Source organism: Bombyx mori, chromosome 20 (assembly GCF_030269925.1).
Source record: "Bombyx mori chromosome 20, ASM3026992v2".
NCBI lineage: Eukaryota > Metazoa > Arthropoda > Insecta > Lepidoptera > Bombycidae > Bombyx > Bombyx mori.
In genome coordinates, this window is record NC_085126.1 from 10,610,404 (window position 1) to 10,631,457 (window position 21,054).

Genomic DNA, 21,054 nt, shown 5'->3' on the forward strand with positions numbered 1-21,054 from the left:
TACACAAATAAAACCAAAAAAACATGGCTGAAAAATGTATAGTATTGTATAGCTCTCAAATATATTAAGTGTATAATCTATGATGTATAGTGAGTAAGTAAGACAGGAGACCGGCTTCGTCCTCATCCCTACTACGTGATGTTTGCTGGATGAGTGGTGACACCTGGCGGGGATAGCTGATCGATTGATAGTTGATCAGTAGTCGACCGGCGAGGGCGGGAGATCAAATTCAATTTAAAAAAAATCATAATTAAAGGGACTTGAAATTATAAACTCTGAATAAAAATTTATCGTACTACAATTATAATATTTGATTGCCATCTTGCAACCTTATTGCGGATCTATGCATAGAATAAAAAAAATATTAATCGGGATGGAAAAATAGGGGTTGATCGTATAAGAGTGAAAATTGAGAGTAATATGATGTATTTTATTTTAAGTCATCACAAAACAAAATAAAAAACTTGCCAAAAAAATTAAAGTTTATAATTAACAAATAAAAAATAGGGGTTGATCATTGAGGGATGAAAAATTGAGAGTAACATCAGATTTTTTATTTTAATTCATTACAAAATAAAAATGAAAAATCTTGCCAAAAAATTAAAGTTTATAATTAACAAATAAAAAATAGGGGTTGATCGTAGAGGGGTGAAAATTTCAGAGTAATATGAATTTTTTTATTCTACGTCATGACAAAATAAAAACAAAATTCTCGCAAAAAAAATTAGTTTTTAATTAGCAAATAAAAAATAAGGGTTGATCGTAGAGGGGTGAAAATTTAGGGTTGTATGTATTTTTGTATGTTGTATCATAAAAAAATAGAAATTAAAAATTTTGTCTAAAAAATAAAAATAAAAATTTAGGGGTGGACTACCCCTAACATTTAGGGGGATGAAAAATAGATGTTGGCCGATTCTCATAGATACCGGATAAGCACAAAAAATTTCATCAAAATCGGTCTAGCCGTTTCGGAGGAGTATGGCAACGAAAACTGTGACACGAGAATTTTATATATTAGATACATATATGAAGCTGAGGAGTGCGCGTTTGGGATAGTATGGACATGTGATGAGACGAAATGAAAATGAGGTTGGTAAGAGAGTGTTAACTATGAATGTGGAAGGATATAGAGGAAGAGGTAGACCTAAGAAGAAATGGATAGATTGTGTGAAAGACGATATGGGTAAGAGGGGAGTGAGCGAAGAAATGGTATAAGATAAGATAGAAGAGTATGGAAGGAGAAAAAATGTTGCGGCGACCCCAGGTGACTGGGAGAAGGGCAGGATAATGATGAATGATGATAAATGTATATACATGTATATACGATACATATAGACATATATAAACATACTTGAAGATGGAACTAAAGATGTTTTACTTCAGTCGTGTGGTCTAAAGTACACTTGTTTTATTTATTTATTGATGACATCGTTTAAAAGGATAGGAATGTTATTTTGTATTGCATTCATTTCTCATACAAACATTAATGAGTAGCCTTCCGGCAAATCAAAGAGAGTGTTATGAAAACTACTGGTGGCAGGACCTCTTGTGAGTCCGCGTGGGTAGGTACCACCACCCCGCCTATTTCTGCCGTGAAGCAGTAATGCGTTTCGGTTTGAAGGGTGGGGCAGCCGTTGTAACTATACTGAGACCTTAGAACTTATATCTCAAGGTGGGTGGCTGCCCCACTCTTTAAACCGAAACGCATTACTGCTTCACGGCAGAAATAGGCGGGGCGGTGGTACCTACCCGCGTGGACTCACAGGAGGTCCTACCACCAGTAATTACGCAAATTAAAATTTGCGGGTTTGATTTTTATTACACGATGTTATTCCTTCACCGCGGAAGTCAATCGAGAACACTTGTTGAGTACGTAATTCATTAGACAATTGGTACCCGCCTGGGATTCGAACACCGGTGCATCGCTCAACACGAATGCACCGGACGTCTTATCCTTTAGGCCGCGACGACTTTAAGCCGTTTACCTACGCCGAAAGTTCGGTTTTCGTCCCGCTGTACAGGGAAGAAAGTCTAACTTTTCCTCCCTGGGTACTGACAAGTGCGCATGCGCGTTAGTACGTCTGCTCTCACGCACCTAAAATTCTCCGCCATTGTTGTGCTCGGGTAATTTGCAACATTGTGTTTAGTGTAAAAGTGAAATAAACAAAAGGCAATAAAATTTAATAGCGAAGTATTAAACAAAGATGAGTTCATCAGACAGTTCTTATTCAATTAGTAGTAGTTTATTTAAAAATTAAAAAACAGTTAAATTGTTTTTTTTATGAGTGTCGTGTTGTTTTTATGAATATCGAACTTTCGGCCTGGTAGGAGAAAAAATAGTATGTTTTTTTTTTTTATGGTTGAAACATTACTGGTGGCCCGGAGGCCTTTCCAGTTTCACCAGGACACGTGGGCGAGCAAAGGCTCAGCCAGGAGGGGTGGGATTTGCTAACAGCTCTACCCGAGCGCCTCCGAAGGAGACCTAACAACTCAAGAGTAGCTGCTTCGCGAATGAATCTACTACCGGATCGGAATCGCGACCCGCTGAGAAGATCCGGCGAGAAACTCAGCGAGCTGATTCATGGGTTAGGTTGCACGGCGAACTCTTTGTCGAGTTCGACGAGTACGGTTACCGAGGTCCCTAAGTCTGCTCCTAGTGTTAGAGCTGAAGGCGTCTAATGCAAAGGTTATTGGATCTGATGGATCCGTAAGGACGTGTCTAGGGCGTCGACGGTGACTGGCTCCTGCGTGATCAGGATTCGGGGAGTAGTCAGCGGCGGCAACGATAAGGCGATTATCATGACGCATAGCCTTATCGAAGTACCGTTCCGACGCTGACTTCATGTATTTCTGGATAGATTCGAGGCCCAGGTCGTCGTGTAGGTCAACGTTCCTCACGAACCACGGAGCTCCGACGGCTAACCTGCAAAAGCGGGATTGTAAAGATTGGAGGGTGTCTATGTGTGTGCGGGCCGCGTGAGCGAACACCACACTCGCGTAAGTCATGACGGGAAAACAATGTACTATTGTGTTTGAGACAACACTTTGACGATACTTTGTTGTGAACTTGGCGTCGACAACCCAACCTAAATGTTGTACTGCGCTTGTAGGCTTCTAGTGGTGGTATGGCGGATATGAGCCCGCAAGGGTAGGTACCGCCATTCGGCCCATTTGTATTGCGAAATCGTACACTTAAACTTCCAAGTTCAATATAAATTGAATTCTCAGAAAGACAACAAACATTAATATCATTATCATGTCGCGTCTAATTCCTTATAATTAAAATAACTCGTTAGGATATTTTCCGAGTAAAAATAATAATACTTCATTTACATGAGAATGCAAGTTTGTGATAAACTAGATGTGCACCATTGCAATCACTTTATTGTGTCTGTCGTATATACTGTGTGTGTGTGTGTGCGTGTGCGTGTGCGTGTGCGTGTGCGTGTGTGCGTGTGTGCGTGTGTGCGTGTGTGCGTGTGTGCGTGTGTGCGTGTGTGCGTGTGTGCGTGTGAGCGTGTGTGTGTGTGTGCGTGTGTGTGTGTGTGCGTGTGCGTGTGTGTGTGTGTGTGTGTGTGTGTCTGTGTGTCTGTGTGTCTATGTGTGTCTGTCTGTCTGTCTGTCTGCGAGCATTTAGGATCTCTCAGCGTCACTCGTTATTGATACATCCTACCTAGTATATCTGTTTGAAAGCGTTCTGTTCTGCCCTGGGTGAAGGCAGTTTCAGTATTACATCACTGCTAAGACACCGATCTCACGTCTCAAGACGCAAGGCAGCATTAGCCCGGTCATCGTTCTCGTCGAACCCGTCGCTTGCGACGAAGGGCTCGGCGAGTAAATTAACCACAGACACAACCCACTGAGTTTCTCACCGGATCTTCTCAGTGGGTCGCGTTTCCGATCCGGTGGTAGGTGGTTCTGCGAAACTCGGCTCTTGCTAGGGTTTGTGTTAGCAACAACGTCAGGTTTGAGCCCCGTGAGCTCACCTACTAGCCTGGTGACGCTGATATATTTTTATTTATTTTTTATAGCTTAAATGGGTGGACGAGCTCACAGCTCACCTGGTGTTAATTGGTTACTGGAGCCCATAGACATCTACGATGTAAATGCACCACCCACCTTGAGATATAAGTTCTAAGGTCTTAAGTATAGTTACAACGGCTGCCCCACCCTTCATACCGAAACGCATTACTGTTTCACGGCAGAAATAGGCGGGGTGGTGGTGCCTACCCGTGCGGACTCACAAGAGGTCCTACCACCAGTAATTACGCAAATTATATTGTGCGGGTTTGTTTTTTATTACACGATGTTATTCCTTCACCGTGGAAGTCAATCGTGAACATTTGTTGAGTACGTATTTCATTAGAAAAATTGGTACCCGCCTGCGGGATTCGAACACCGGCGCATCGCTCAACACGAATGCACCGGACGTCTTATCCCTTAGGCCACGACGACTTCACTCTACGGTCTCTCTAGACGATCAGCTTAGGTAGGAAAAAAGAACAGCATTAGAACTTGAACAAAAAAAAAACGTGTGGCACTCGGGAACTGCCGCGGTAAAACTATTGCGTAGCATTTTTTATCAACTTATGCAATTATAATTAGACAATGATAATTTAATATTAAAACAATAATAAAACAAAACCACACTATATTAAACATTAATAAAAGCAAAACCTTAACTGTCCCCTTCACACTCATAAGCTAGGCCGCGCGAGAGAGAGATGGGCAGACTTTTCATGATGCGCATGCAGTCATGCCGCGCGCTTATTCACACTTATTATAAACACTACACAAGCGCAACGTGTGAATGTATTGAACGCGAGCTACATGGTAGGCGGAGTGAGGGGTGTAAAGTTTTTTTTGTTACGGAATTTCATGATTCGGTTGCCCCGCTCAAGGCCCGCGATAAAATCTATGCAATAGCTTAAAAACAAAATATCGTTTTAGAACACCCTGTAACGTTTTCGCTATAGATTTCAGATCGAAGAAGACGATGCTGTACGCCGTGGGCTTCCTGGACAGTTCCATTTTCCCACATTCGCAGGCTATAGGCACCGCCTACGCGAAGCGTGGCTACAACGTCTTCATAACGGAAACAGTACATTTATTGACATACATATACCCGAAGTAAGTAGTTACATTTTTTTTATAATTTAATTAGCGGACCCGACAGACGTTGTCCTGTGAATGCATACACAAAAATTCATTCAAGACAATTGATTGGATTTTGGATTGGATCTGATTTGGACAATTCAAGACCAAAATTAGCCAAATCGGTCCAGCCGTTCTCGTGTTTTAGCGAGACTAACGAACAGCAATTCATTTTTATATATAGGTATATAGATTCGCGAAGCAGCTGCCCTTGAGATGTTAGGTATTTTCCGGAGGCGTTCGGGCAGCTGTTAGCAATTCCCCTCCTCCTGGCTGAGCCCGTCCTCACCCACCTGTCCTGGTGAAACTGGAAATTCTTCCGGAACACATCTGTATATACCACTTAATTTTTCTATTGACCACACACGCAGAATTGGATACCATAGAATCTAGATTAGGAAAACGTAATTTGTTAATTATCTGATGTTCACGAATCAATTTTGCGAAGGAATGTTAGCGTGTAATGAGTTAAAGCCATTATAGTAATTGCTGGTTGTATTCTAGAGCAAATAGTCTGTAAAATACATCAGTCTCTCAACCTTCTAGCATCTTTATTCTTACAATATGTATTCTCTGTATTTTTACATAAAATTCTCTCATTAAATCCTATTATATTAGGTATTATAGTATTAGGTATTATAGTATTAGGTATTATAGTATTAGGTATTATAGTATTAGGTATTGTAGTATTAGGTATTACAGTATTAGGTATTATAGCATAGTATTATTTTTTAATAGTGGTAGAACCTCTTGTGAGTCCGCACGGGTAGGTACTACCGTCCGGACTATTTCTGCCGTGAAGCAGTAATGCGTTTCGGTTTGAAGGACGGGTCAGCCGTTGTAACTAATACTGAGACCTTAGAACTTATATCTCAAGGTGGGTGGCGCATTTACGTTGTAGATGTCTATGGGCTCGAGTAACCACTTAACATCAGGTGGGCTGTGAGCTCGTCCACCCATCTAAGCAATAAAAAAAAAAATGTGTGTGTGTGTGCGCGCGCGTTTATTTGTGTGTTTTACTTTAACTAGAGATCCCGCAGTAGTCGAAATTCGACTATTATTATTACTATAATTGGAATTGTAAGTTTTTACACTATTATGATTGTATTTTATACTTCTATAATCACAAATTTCGCCAAGACTATAAAAAATATTAACAAAGACAAACAATATTTAATCTATTCTCAATTTGACAACAGACGTCAAGAACAAAAGTTTGACAATAAATTGTACGCATGCGTGTGTGCGTCAAATACATAGATGTATTTAAAATAGCCTCTGTTTCGTCATAGTTTTTAGATCTGAGCCATTTAGAGATACTTATTTTACACTCAGTGTATAAGGCACCGACAGCAGTTTTATAACGTTTGTCTGCGAAATGATCAATTAAAATGTTTGTTTAAATGTGTTTGGTTTGCCTAAGAAGCGTGTTTACGGAACGTGGTTGAACAATGAGTAAGGATTTTTTTATTATTTCTTCTATGGGTTCTATCTCAGATTCACTATGAAATTCTCGAGTTAAAACTTGCTCATTTATTTATTTAATCAACAATGTTTCAACAGCATTTAACTAGACACAGGGTACAGAGTATGTTATTTTCCCAAACATGAGCCAATTAAAGAAACACATTATGTTTCCAAAAAATGTTAACATAATTAATGAACACAAGTAGTCCAACTAAGGTAAAGGTAAGGCAGTTAAATAGGTGGGTGAATTTTGTCGAATGATAACTTGCAGAATAAGTTTGAATCTGATTGTGCTGTGTCGATGTGTGTGAGTGCGTGTGAGTGCGTGTGAGTGCGTGTGAGTGCGTGTGAGTGCGTGTGAGTGCGTGTGAGTGCGTGTGAGTGCGTGTGAGTGCGTGTGAGTGCGTGTGAGTGTAATAAAGTGGTTGGTTTACATGGACGCTCGAATTGATTATGAACGTTGATTGTTAATTGTAGAACACCCAAAATACTTTAAAGATTATTATTTTTCAATTTGTAAATATTTGTGTGTTGCCAACTGTTATGATTTGAATCTCGATAAAATGAAAAAGCGACACTGAAAAGACACATGAGTCGTCTATTATCAAAGGTGGCAATCTGTGAATTTGGACAAAAAAATGTTATTGATATGTCAATACAGATTGATTTGAATATAATCGTCTCCTTCAAAGAATACGGTTCAAAACCTGCATTAAATAAAGGTTAATACTTAACCTGTTATTTATCTAAGATGTCGTTCAGAAGAGTTTTGTGACTGCCAATGGAATACAAAGTCAATAATTCGTTTTTCTGATTTACCAATCATTGTCCAAAAGTCAGATTGCCGGCTTTGATAATAGTCGACTCACATTCAGGTTAACTTGAGAGAGATAATGCGATTTAATTTTTCGAATAGTTCCCAATTCTAGTTTAAGGACCTTGATTATTGATTCTTCAAAAAAGCGTTGCGGCACTATAAGCCTTTATTCTAGTCTATCTAGTAGCTAGTTCAAGTTACATCCTTGACCCAGACGACGTGACAGCCAACAGCCGTCGTCGCCCTAGACATATCCTTTCACCAGATCTCGCCGGATCTTCTCACTGATTCCGATCCGGTGGTAGATTCAGCGAAGCACTGCCCTTGCTAGGGTGGATGTTAGCAATTCTGTCAGACTGAGCCCCGTGGGCTCGCCCATCAATCAAGGGTGAAATCAGGATAATGATTATTTTCGGCTATAACTGGTTATTCTTAAACCGAACGCCTTGGTAGTTTTACCAGTTGCCTCCCTTCCTTTTAGCGTCGCTTTCTTCATTACTGAGGGTTGGGAGCCCCGGCGCTGCATCATACTTTCATATGCAATTTCCCTCCATCTGCTGCGATCCGATTTGTAGAGCACATCGTGGAACTTGATGTTCAGACAAGATCATCTCGTGGGACTGCGTCCTCTGGGACGTTTGCCATCTATCTTGCCAGTCACCATCAGCTGTTCAAGATTATGACTCTCCTTTCGAGCCATGTGTCCAAAGAATCCCAGTACTCTGCGAAGGCATATCGTGGAAAGTCTAGTTTTAATATTAAATTCTTGTAAGATTGACACATTGGTGTCAAAGGCAGTCCGTGTATAAGGTGCAAGATACTTCAAACGAACGAATGCAACTGTAATAACATAATGAATAATTTATCTGATTCAATATGTGAGCTCGTTAAATATTACCGTCAATTCTTTTGTCGCGTTCGACATGTTATTGCAAATCGCGTGTTTACCTTGAGGTAAATGGGTCATATTCTTCTATACCTAAGGTATTACCTATACGTATTTACCTTGGAAAGGTCAATAAGAAATTCATCGCAGTGTGGGCAAAAGCGCCCTTTAAATGTCTTCCTCCAAGCAATAAATATAAATAATTTTGGGGCAGTCCACTGTACTATAAAAACTGAGGCCTTAGAACTTGTGTCTCAATGTGGGTGGCGGCAATTACGTTGTAGATGTCTATGGGCTCCGGTAATCACTTAAGGTGGGCCATGCGCTCGTCCAAAAATCTAAGCAATAAAAAATAAAAAAAAATTATCGTGACCTTTGATTGTGAACGTGGAGTTATTAACTGATCTTTAACATATTTGAGTACATAATTTTATTTTTAAATTGCTATCCATAGGTAAATTAAATTGTACAGATTTTTGTGTGAGATTGCAACCCACAACTATTTAAAGTTTGTAAATCGGTATAATAGAGGGTAAATCGGCATAATAGAGGGAGTGGTTAAGTATGTGTAATGCATTTTTGCTCGGTCCACCTGTTGGTAAGTAGTCACCGTTGATCATGGACATCAGCAGTGCCAGAGGCGCAGCGAAACCGTTGTCTACAGCTGAGGACTCGTCTCGAACCTCGTTTGATGGAGGGCATGTTTTATTATTATTTTTATTATTGCTATTGTAGGCGAGTACACGACCCACCCGATGGTGGGTGGTTATCGTCGCCCATGGACATCAGCAATGCTAGCGGCACAGCCAAGTTGCTGCCTACCGTTGAAATAGCGCTCGGGAAACACCATGAAGGGGAGTTTATTCCAGAGTCGTAAGTTACGTGGTGAAAAGATCTTTGGAAACACGCAGTCTAAGTAGTATGAATGAACTCTGCTTTAAAGACGGGAGGTGCGATAGTAAAAAGGAGATTATGGTTACAATACGGTTTTCATTTTAACTAGAGGTCCCGCAGTAGTCGAAATTCGACTATAATTAATTGGAATTGTAAGTTTGTACACTATTATGATTGTATCTTATACTTCTATAAGCACAAATTTCGCCAAGACTACACTATAAAAAACATTAACAAAGACAAACAATATTTAATCTATTCTTAATTTGACAACAGACGGCAAAAACAAAAGTTTGACAACAAATAGTATGCATGCGTGTGTGCGTCAAATACATGGTCTGTAGTGTGTGTAATGTTTTCTTTATTGATTTAATGTATCTTTGATGCATTATTTAAAAAAAATATAAGTGTTGTGCACTTCTTCTCTATATTCTCTATAAGTGTGGAAAATTTCATACTCCTCCGTCCGCGCAATTTTCGTAAAAAGGGATACAAAGTTTTTGGTTCACGTATTAATATATAGATAAACTTAGACACTGCAAGCTATTTGACGTTGTTCTTTGGGGAGGCTTGACGACAAAGGAAAGATCTTCCACCGAGCGGGTGATACTGCTCGGTAGACCGACGGTCGAATGTTGTTGTTCGGAACTTGTATATATGCGCTTTATCTTGAAAATGTCGTAAGCGAGATTCAGGCATCTGTCAATTATCTTGCGTTGTATGATGGCTACCCGCCACATCACTCCCCTCCGAGACCGGAGGTCGTGTCATTTTAGTTATCGTTGTCCGTGCTGAGATTAGCTTGCAAGTGCCAGTGCTGCTCGAAGTTTGCGGTGAGTCGAAACTGAGCTTGAATGCTGCGTGATTGTCGCCAGTGCTGCTCGAAGTCTGCGGTGAGTCGAGACTGAGCTTGAATGCTGCGCGATGAGGCAGTGTAGGTGCGTGCCGTAGGGCCAGGAAGCGCGGTGAGTCGGCTGCGATGGTCCTGTTGAGGCTGCGATGCTGGCTTGCTGTGGGACGACTGTCGATGACTTGCTTTTATCTGCGAGAATGCGGGGATTGTGGTAGCCGAAGATCTTGATGCGCTGATGATGAATCAGAAGGTTGCGATTGTTCCGTCGTAGGTCACCAGTTGTAGGAATATACGACAAAAGGAAAATCTTCCACCGAGCGGGTGATACTGCTCGGTAGACCGACGGTCGAATGTTGTTGTTCGGAACTTGTATATATGCGCTTTATCTTGAAAATGTCGTAAGCGAGATTCAGGCATCTGTCAATTATCTTGCGTTGTATGATGGCTACCCGCCACAGTTCAGTCGTTATTCAAGTGCGGTAGTGTGTTGTCGGAACGTTTCGTGCGACAGAGATAACGCTCTACGAATCCGCAACCGGCCGATTGTCTCTTTCCAAAGTCCGATGTGTAATATTTATCGCCGGGTACTGTAACTGAAGTCGTCGTGGCCTAAAGGATAAGACGTCCGGTGCATTCGTATCTAGCGATTGCACCGGCGTTCGATTCCCGTAGGCGGGTACAAATTTTTCTAATGACATACGTACTTAACTAATGTTCACGATTGACTTCCACGGTGAACGGATAGCATCGTGTAATAAAAATTAAACCCGCAAAATTATAATTTGCGTAATTGCTGGTGGTAGACGTCTCTTGTGAGTCCGTACGGGTAGGTACCACCACCCTACCTATTTCTGCCGTGAAGCAGTAATGCGTTTCGGCTTGAAGGGCGGGGCAGCCGTTGTAACTATACTGAGTCCTTAGAACTCATATCTCAAGGTGGGTGACGCATTTACGTTGTAAATGTTTAACACCAGGTGGTCTGTGAGCTCGTCTCTATCTATCTAATAAATAAATAATGAAAAAAACTGTAAAGAATTTAATACGTGATTTTACAATTATTTACAATGAACTGTAAATGTATATCGCCCGTTTTTCAGATCAGTACGTATTACCAAAGTGATCGGAATGAAGGTCGGCGAATTCCTCGTTAAGCTAATGGAACAAGGCTTATCTCCCGACGATTTGGAGTTAGTCGGGGCCAGTCTTGGGGGTCATCTGGTCGGAGCGGCCGCCAAATATATATACGAGAAGACTGGCTTCAAACCGTTTCGCGTCACCGGCCTGGACCCCGCCGGCCCGTGCTTTAGATCGCTTCCAGAAGAATTTAAACTGTCTCCAAATGACGGTCAGCATGTAGACGTCATCCACACAAACATAGACGGCTTTGGTATCGCCGAGAGGCTTGGTCATATAGACGTCTACGTCAATGGCGGCGAGTACCAGCCCGGCGACATCCCCTACATCCCTTGCCTTGTGGTTTGCAGTCACATACGTTCGATATTATATTGGTGGCAAGCCTTAGAGCACCCGAAGAAGTTCATAGGCGTGAAATGCGCTAGCATCCAGGAGGCTAGATTGGCGAACTGCTTCAACAACACGGATATCGTTTACATGGGCCTAGAAACTGATTTTAGTAAGAGTGGAATTTATTATCTGCCCACGCACAATGAGTTTCCGTATTACAGAGGCAAAGCTGGCTTAAAAGCCGAGAACGAAATATATACGTCAATTACTAAGCAGATAAACGCGGTTGATTTGTTTGAAGCCTAAGAATGTTTGGTTTTTAAGGAAAAAAATATTAATCGGAAATTGATATATCACACATACGGTGCGATAACGTCACTTATTACTGGTGGTAGGACCTCTTGTGAGTCCGCACCGGTAGATACCACCACCCTTTCTATTTCTGCCTTGAAGCAGTAATGCGTTTCGGTTTGAAGGGTAGGGCAGCCGTTGTAACTATACTTGAGACCTTAGAACTTATATCTCAAGGTGGGTGGCGCATTTACGTTGTAGATGTCTATGGGCTCCAGTAACCACTTAACACCAAGTGGGCTGTGAGCTCGTCCACCCATCTAAGCAATAAAAAAAAAAACATAAATTGCATAAGCTACTTTATAGCACCGAATGTGATGTGCGATATGAAACAGTTCTTTTTTTGATTCGCCTGTTATATCGTCTTCAAAGCCGATTGGTTTGATAACGTCAGCTACCAGAGTCTGTAGATACAGCGCGAATCTCGTCGCTCGTATGAGATACGTGATCTAATATAAGTTTCAATTGAATTTCTTTCCATGTTATTTGAGGCACGCGGCCTGGAACTATCTTCTCAAATTGTACAATTGAAAATGTTTAAATTTTTTTTATTGCCCTTGTAGCCAGACGAGCATACGGCCCACCTGATGGTGAGTGGTTACCGTCGCCCGTGGACTTCAGCCAGGGGCAGAGCCAAGCCGCTGCCTACCGCAAAAATTGGTTTTAATGTATTATGAATATTGGTGGCACTATTTTGGATAAGATTCATTATCAATATTTGCTTGTGATCGGGATTATAGGAAAAAAAGTCAAATTTGTGTTTTTGTTTTATTTTATGAAAAGTTGGTTACGATATCTATGCTCTGTTAATATATCTATGTAAAAATTGCAGCAGCATGTATTTTTATGAAACTTAAAATAAAAAGCAGAATTCCCTGGTCTGTTTTTCGTGCGATCGTACGCGATTTGCAAATTATTTTCTGTTAGTTTCGAATTCGTTTTAACCCTGATACTGGCCATGTCCATTGGCAGTGTCCGCTCACGGCCAGTGCACCGTGACCTGTGTTTAATCAATCAAGTTTTGACATGAACAATTTAGCTAATTCAATTCTTCCTCAATTATAATATCAAGCTTAAACTACTGTAGTATTATGCAAAATAATGGTAATTAGTTTGAATATATTAGACAAAAAAATTTTTTTTTTCCGTTCCGCACAGCGTATGCTTTTTTTAATCCAAAACCTATTTAGGAAATGCTTTTTGTATACAAAATATCTTCGTTAGATTTATAGTTTGTCCTCGAGTTATTTTTATTATTATTTTTTTATTGCCCTTGTAGGCAGACGAGCATACGGCCCACCTGATGCTGAGTGGTTACCGTCGCCCATGGACTTCAGAAATGCCAGGGGCAGAGTCAAGCCGCTGCCTACCGCTTAATACTCTCCACAAGCCTCGTTTGAAGAAGGACATGTCATAGCGCTCGGGAAACACCGTGGAGGGGAGCTCATTCCATAGTCGGATGGTACGTGGAAAAAATATCTCTGGAAACGCCCGGTGGATGACCGCAGTGGCTCCAGGTAGTACGGATGAACTCTACTCCGGTGGCGGGCGGTGCGATGGTAAAAACGAGATGCCGGTATCATCTCGAACAATTCCTCAGAGCACTCCCCATGGAACATGCGGTACAAAATACAGAGGGAACCGAAGTCCCTCCGCAGACCCAGAGGTTCCAAACGATCCGTGAGAATGGAAGTTTATTGCACCAGTTTTGTCTGTAATTATCTTGTTTTTATTTTCGATTAATTACTGTATTTTTTTATTTGCAAATACATAAATGGACTTCGGAGCCGACGTGTGTACATTGTAATTAAAGAGACCGTTGACTTAATAAGACATCTTCGGAATTCGCTTTTTTTTATCGCTGAGGTGGTTGGACCAGCTCACAGCCCAGTGGTTACTGGAGCCCATAGACATCTACAACGTAAATGCGCCACCCACCTTGAGATATAACTTCTAAGGTCTCAAGTTACAACGGCTGTCCCACCCTTCGAACCGAAACGCATTACTGCTTCACAGCAGAAATAGGCAGGGTGGTGGTACCTACCCGCGCGGATTCACAAGAGATCCTACCACCAGTAATTACGCAAATTATAATTTTGCTATTTAAGAATCGATTTTATTCAAAGCTCCCGTCCGGTATATCGATTTGATGGGCAATAAAATCTAGCGTCGTCAAAAAGCGTGTTACGTCCTTCAATAAAATAAACTTTATGTAGACTTTATGTAGGAGGACTTAAAGCTTCAAATGTTATTCTCACGTTCCGTCTAGTGTCTTGCTTAGTAAAATCTATACTAATATTCTAAAGCTGAAGAGTTTGAATGCGCTAATTTCAGGAACTACTGGTCTGATTTGAAAAATTCTTTCAGTGTTAGATAGCCCATTTATTGAGGAAGGCTATAGGCTATATAACATCACTTGGCACCTTAAATAGCTCCTAAACATTCTATTATTCAAAAATCTTTTCAATTCGTACGTAAATGAAGTCGCGGGTATAATTTAGCGTTATGCCCAAGTAACAACAGCGGTAGGCAGTGGTTTGGCTCTGCCCTTGGCATTGCTGAAGTCCATGGGCGACGGTAACCACTCAACATCAGGTAGGCCGTATGCTCGTCTGCCTACAAGGGCAATAAAAAAAAAACTATTCCACGCGGACGAAGTCGCGGGCAAAAGTTATTTGATAAATAATATTCCTTTTTTTTTATTGCTGGAATCCTTAGGGGATGTTCAGGACATTCACAGACTCGTTTTTTTTTTACTATATGCTTAAAGCTCGTGAGAATAAGTATCATTATTACTCCCGTTTCTGCCGTTAAGTAGTCATGTGTTCCAGTTGATGTGTGGAGTAGCTTTACAGGAAAAATCTGTCGCGGATCATTCTTATATCTTTAAAAGAGCAATTCTTGTATATAAATATATTTAAATAATCTCAATCTCGGAAACGGCTCCAACGATTTTCATTTAGTATACAGGGGATTTCGGGGGCGATAAATCGATCTAGCTACGATTTATTTTCAGAAAATGTTGTTTTATTCGTGTTTTCAATTATCAACTTTATCGATAATTTTGATTTTTACTTTAAATAACCAGTTCATATTTTTCTTCTGTTCGTATTATTCTGTCGGTAAGATAGAAAAATATTATTCATATTTCATCATTTTATCAATAAGTAATTCGTATTGAAATATAATTTCTAAAAAAACACAATTTATAATAAAAAAAAACCGAACAAAAGCTCGGTCATATCTAGTTAAATATAAATTAATCATAAGTAATCAAATGTAATTAAGTTTTAGTTATTTTTCTTATTTTTGTTGGTCAATCCACTGTCGATTGCACTTATAATTGAGGTGACCTTTGTCATGAACTTTTGTCAATGTTTTGTATTGATGACCACTTTGTTGGTGCAACTTGGTGCAACTTAATAAATAAATGCCTTTATGCAATGATATTTTATATGTAAAAAGAAGCAGATATGGACGTTTCGTCTTTAGTCGCGTCTAAACAAATGCAATAATAATATAACAAGTGCAATCGTTCCAATTATAGCTATCTTTTTTACTCACGCGCTTATCCCATCTTTTGTACTTTTCATTAATGCTACTTGTCAACATGTGTGTGTACTATATCGGTAGGTATGTAGATATATATGACGCGATCAGATTTGAAGAGTCAGTTACTATGAAGATAACATATCTGTTGTATAAAAAATCATTGCCTTTATGTAATTCAATTGACAATTAGATCTCATTTATCTCATGGTTTTAAGGCGAGTGACCGCAGTCGCGTTGTGATATTTACAGGGACGGTGGGGTCGTAAATTATTTCACGATCCATTGCCTATTACTAAAACAGCAAGTATTTTATACTTAAATATTTTTTTTTTTAAGGGATTTTATGACCTGGTAACTGAGACCTTTAAGTCATGTCTTATTTTAATGTATATTCATATTTTTATGAAAAATTATATTATGGAGTGAAATGAAATGAAGATGATTAATTTGAGACATTAATCAAATGGGATGAAATTAAATGAGATGATATGAGATGAAATATAATCTCAGTAAAATGGTGGTCATTTACTAAGATTTTTTCAGTGGACTTTTTGGAGGATCCCGAGAAGTTACGTCCAGCGGCTTTGTTTCATTTTCCCACATTTGTGCACTTTCACAGATATTAAACAGTTAATAAACCACAATTATTACACATTTAAACCCGAAGAAACACTAAATAGACAAAATAAAACAAATCACACAACTTCACTCCTCGCGTTCCCGCCAAAAAGTCTATACTTAGCTTATAAGTAGATGTTGGTACAGATAACTATATCACAACGTCCTGAACTTACACTATGGTAACGTATTTCAAACATTCAAATAAAGAAGACAATTTGAGTTCCATTGCGGCGTTTATTGTTCAAAATAAATTTTCTGATGATTTGGAGCAAGATTTAATGTCAAGAAAAATATATATATACAGTCGACGACTCTCGTTAATTCCAACCTGCGATAATTAGAACCTCTCTATAGCAATAATGCGTTTCGGTTCGAAGGGTGGGGTAGCCGTTGTAGCTATACTGAGATCTTGGAACTTATATCTCGAGGTGGGTGGCGCATTTACGTTGTAGATGTCTATGGGCTCCAGTAACCACTTGACGCCAGGTGGGCTGTGGGCTCGTCCATCCACCTAAGCAATAAAAAAATAAAATAAAAAAATTCAAAGTTATCACGAGTTCCCTACAAAATCTCTTTATATTTCGAACTAAATCAATACATTTTTATGCACTTGATAATTCGAACGAAAAAATCATTGCTATATAACAAAACGACGCGTTAATTCGAACTCATCGGCGTCCAACGCTCGACAATTCAAAGATACAGAGAGAAAGAGGTCGAATGATTGTAACGAAAGTGATGAAAAAGCATTTCAGGCACTTTTTCTCTTAAAAAAGTTATTGAGCAGTCTGAGCAGCAGCAATGTGTTTTGAAGCAAACCAGTCTAACAGAGTTCTTTCGAAACATTAATTAATTTACATTATGAATAGGTTTATGTATGTATATGAATGTAGGTATACGTATGTATGTATACTCTAAACTTTTTTCATTGTTACAGAATAGCAGTTAATAAATAATTATTGATCAATAGTTAGTAATTCGAAGTTTTATTTATTTTCTCTCAAAAATTTCGAACCATTTGATATTTCAAACATTCGATAATTCGTAATATTTTAAGAGTCCCTCAAGTTTCGAATTAACGAGAGTCGACTGTATATTGAATTATTGAAATTATTCTAAGCGCTATTATGTGATTCATTATATTTATTTTATTGACCTTTATATAATCTTGCAAATCAATGAAGAACACGTTTTGTTAATCTGATGTTTTGTTTTGTGCTTTATAAGTTGTGTTGCGGCAATAAATATCTGTGATTTAGTTTTTAATAAAACAAATCGGTTTTAGTTTTGCGTTTTTATTTTACTAAATCCTATTTCGTCATTGGCTGTTGTGAATCTATTTTCATTATCGAAAAACCAGCTCTGATCGTTTGCATGGAGCCAGCATTTGAATAAAACTGGTTATTATTATATGAGTTTTTTTATTGCTATCGAACACTTTAAAAGATCATCAATCAAGATCAAGATCTAGAGAATCATTACACAAATCCGAAAAAATGTGCAACCGGATATATATTTTTTATTAGATTAGGAATGAAAAAATGTTAAACTTAAATTAAAGTTAAAATCGTTTCTTATTTAGCTCAGACTATAATTATTTAAGTTCAAGGTAGCTCGTGTTCGCAATCATAAGTAGTGCTCCGACAAATTCAATTAAAAAAAAAAAACTAAATTATTACTATTATATTATTTCGACGCAGAACACGCAAAGGTTATTTTTTTCTTTTTTTCCCCTACCTATGCTGATAGCTTTGAGAGGCTATTTCAGCTTCTCCTTGACGTGTAGGTGAGATCACGGGGCTGAAACTGGGAGTGTTGCTAACACTGGCTCCAGCAAGAGCAGTGCTTCGCAGAATCTACCACCGGATCGGAAACGCGACCCACTGAGAAGATCCGGAAAGAAACTAAGTGGGCTAAAACAACGATTTTTTTTGTTATTGGTTAGAGGGTGGATGAGCTCACAGCCCACCCGGTGTTAAGTGGTTACTGTAGCCCATAGACATCTACGACGTAAATGCGCCACCCACCTTGAGATATAAGTTCTAAGATCTCAAGTATAGTTACAACGGCTGCCCCACCTTTCAAACCGAAACGCATTACTGCTTCACGGTAGAAATAGGCAGAGTGGTGGTACCTACCCGTGTTCATTCACAAGAGGTCCTACCACTAGTAAAAAGAGATATGCAGTAAAAAAAGAGCGAGATATTTAAAAGCGATGATTCGGACATGTTAATAAGAAAAAAACACACTCACGACCTTTGGATTGAAGTTTAATTAATTACGTACGTGTAGTAGCCCTCCAGCTCGGGAGATTGAGTGAAATGAAAACATTTTGAATTCATCACTGGACTCGTTCAATTCGAACGGGCCGGACTCCTACAATCCTGACCGGATTATGCCGCTAATTGGATCATTTAATATGGATGCTATAGTTGGGTTCCGTTCGAAATATTTTTTTTTTAGAAGCTCAGCTCCGTATATTATGTACGGAGGCTAAAATCATTAGATTTCTAGATGGCTATAGGACTGTGCTATTAATTTTAATTGAAATATTTAATAACTTCGGTAAAGAACAATCAATATAATGAATGATGATGATTTATGATCTGAATGCAAATGTGTTTCCATCAATAAACAAATGATAATATATATATATATATACTAGCTTGTGCCCGCGACTTCGTCCGCGTGGAATAGTTACTTTGGCATAACACTAAACTTTACCCGCCTCTTCATTTACGTAGAAAGTGAAAATATTTTTGAATAAAAGAATGTTAAGGAGCTATTTAAGGTACCAAAATCACGCTTTTTAACTGACTCCAAAAGAGGAAGTTATCAATTCGACCATAAGTTTTTATCTATGTAATATATTCACCGATTTCTCGAGAATGCTTAAACCGATTCTGGTAAAAAAAAAATTTTTTTTGTTCGAAAGAGTAGACTTCCCGAATGGTCCTGTAGTCATCAAGATCTGATGATGAGATCCTGGAGAAATCCAGAAAAATCTAAAATTTTTAAAGCCTCGTAACGAATAACGTATTTATTTGGATAAGGATTGATATCATCTTTACGAAAACACCTTCACAAAAATACTTTTTTTAGAACAAATTTGTTTAACATAAAAAACGTTATAGTTAGATTAGCGCGTTCAAACAAACTCTTCAGCTTTATAATATTAGTATAGATAGCTTAAAAACTAAAAAAACACACTTATATAGCAAATCGCACTAAGCACCGGTTACTGTCCTCGCCGAACCCGTCGCTAGCGACGAAGGGCTCGAGGACACACACAGAGACACAGCCCACTGAGTTTCTCACCGGATCTTCTCAGTGGGCCGCGTTTCCGATCCGGTGGATTCTGAATAGATTCTGCGAAGCACTGCTCTTGCTAGGGCCAGTGTTAGCAACACTCCGGTTTGAGCCCCGTGAACTCACCTATACGTCAAGGCGAAGCTGAAATAGTCTTTCAAGGCTATCAGCATAGGCAGAAAAAAAAACTAAGCTAATATTATTTTTTATTTTCCCATTGATACTGGTTAGGATATTAGAACGAAGTAATGAAATTATTGAATCTTCATCGGTCTTATATATTTATTTTTCATGTCCATTGTGGGCAAACGAGCATACGGCCCACTAGGCAGTTAGTGGTTACCGTCGCTCATGGACGTCAGCATTGCTAGGGGCAGAGCCAAGTCTCTGTCTAACGCAAAGTACTCTTTACAAGCCTCGTTTGAAGAAGGACATGTCATAGCGCTCGGGAAACACCGTGGAGGGGAACTCATTCCAAAGCCGGATCGTACGTGGCAAAAAAATCTATGGTAGTCGATGGTCAATAATGCGAGTACAAAAACCAGTGAAGAAGACGTTCAAAGATTCCGTTACATCTATATAAATTAATACGTGAAGCAAAAATTTTGTACCCCTTTTTACGAAAATTTCGTGGACGGAGAAGTATGAAATTTCCCACAATTAAAGAGAATATAGAGAAAGAGTGCAGAATGTTAATATTTTTTTAAATTATGCATAACTACTATATATTTGACGCACGCACACGCATGCATACTATTTTCTTATTGTCAAACTTTTCTTATAGCTTATAGTCTGTGGTCAAATTGAGAATAGAATAAATATTGTTTGTCCATATTAATATTTGCCTAAAGTCTAGTACAAATAAACATGCAATAGCTATAGAGTCTGTAGCTATTGTATGTATGTGCCTATAGTATAGACTATTTTCACGGCGATTTTCTGATTTACTTTTCCGTAACATTGATCATATTATCCTTAGGAGTGTTTGATCATCATTATTTTCGATCTATAGACGATTTCCATGGCTAGAAAAAGGCCTTCCTGAAGGTTATTTTTATAGGAATTTAATTATCCACCTGCGGAACCCTAGGACGCAACACGTAAAATAAATTGAACAGCAAAACCGTTGTACCGCGGCCATGTTTTGGTTGTCGCCATTTTTTACAACTTTTTTTTTTTTCTCGGCAAAAGCATTTAATTCCACAATGCCAAATATATTTTTTATGTTTTTGATTAACATTTTCATTTGCCTCATAAAAAAAAGACCTTGTATCTTTTTGTTTTGAATGATGGATTACCAGTGTTTTGGAGGCGTCCAGTTTCATCAAGATTGGAGGGTGATCAGGAGCTCAGCCAGGAGATATAGGATTATACAGCTCAAGCATAACTGCTCAAGGGCAGCTGCTTCGTGAATGCATCTACTATCGGAATCGCGACCCGCTGAGAAAATCCGGCGAGAAGCTCAGTGGGTTGTATGGTTAAATTTTGCGACGGACGTTGAGGTGATTCTCATAGCCCACGACCATAAGTAAAGACCTTATAATGTGATTGACCTTGAGACGTTGTCATTTTGAAGTAGTGTGATCGTGAGTGCTTGTGGCCGGTAGCTTCATGGCATCGTACAGACATAGTACTGGTGGTAGGATCTCTTGTGAGTCCGAACGGGTAGGTACCACCACCCTGCCT

The 21,054-nt window shown here is 39.3% G+C and overlaps 1 protein-coding gene across 2 annotated transcripts in view; it reads left to right on the top strand.

Annotated features, from left to right (window-relative positions):
* LOC101742098 (phospholipase A1) overlaps positions 1-17,343 on the top strand; it is a 44,790-nt gene extending 27,447 nt beyond the window's left edge. Inside the window, exons 4-6 of one of the 2 annotated variants that reach the window (XR_009975859.1) lie at positions 4,977-5,130; positions 11,169-11,923; positions 12,049-17,343. Coding sequence is in view for 1 of the 2 variants with exons in the window: in XM_004926145.5 (XP_004926202.1) it covers positions 4,977-5,130; positions 11,169-11,841 (827 nt within the window). In the remaining variant the exon portion in view is untranslated. Of the gene's footprint in view, positions 1-4,976; positions 5,131-11,168 lie in introns of both variants that reach the window. The other variant, XM_004926145.5, reaches the window with a different exon arrangement.
* The last annotated feature ends 3,711 nt before the right edge of the window (positions 17,344-21,054 follow it).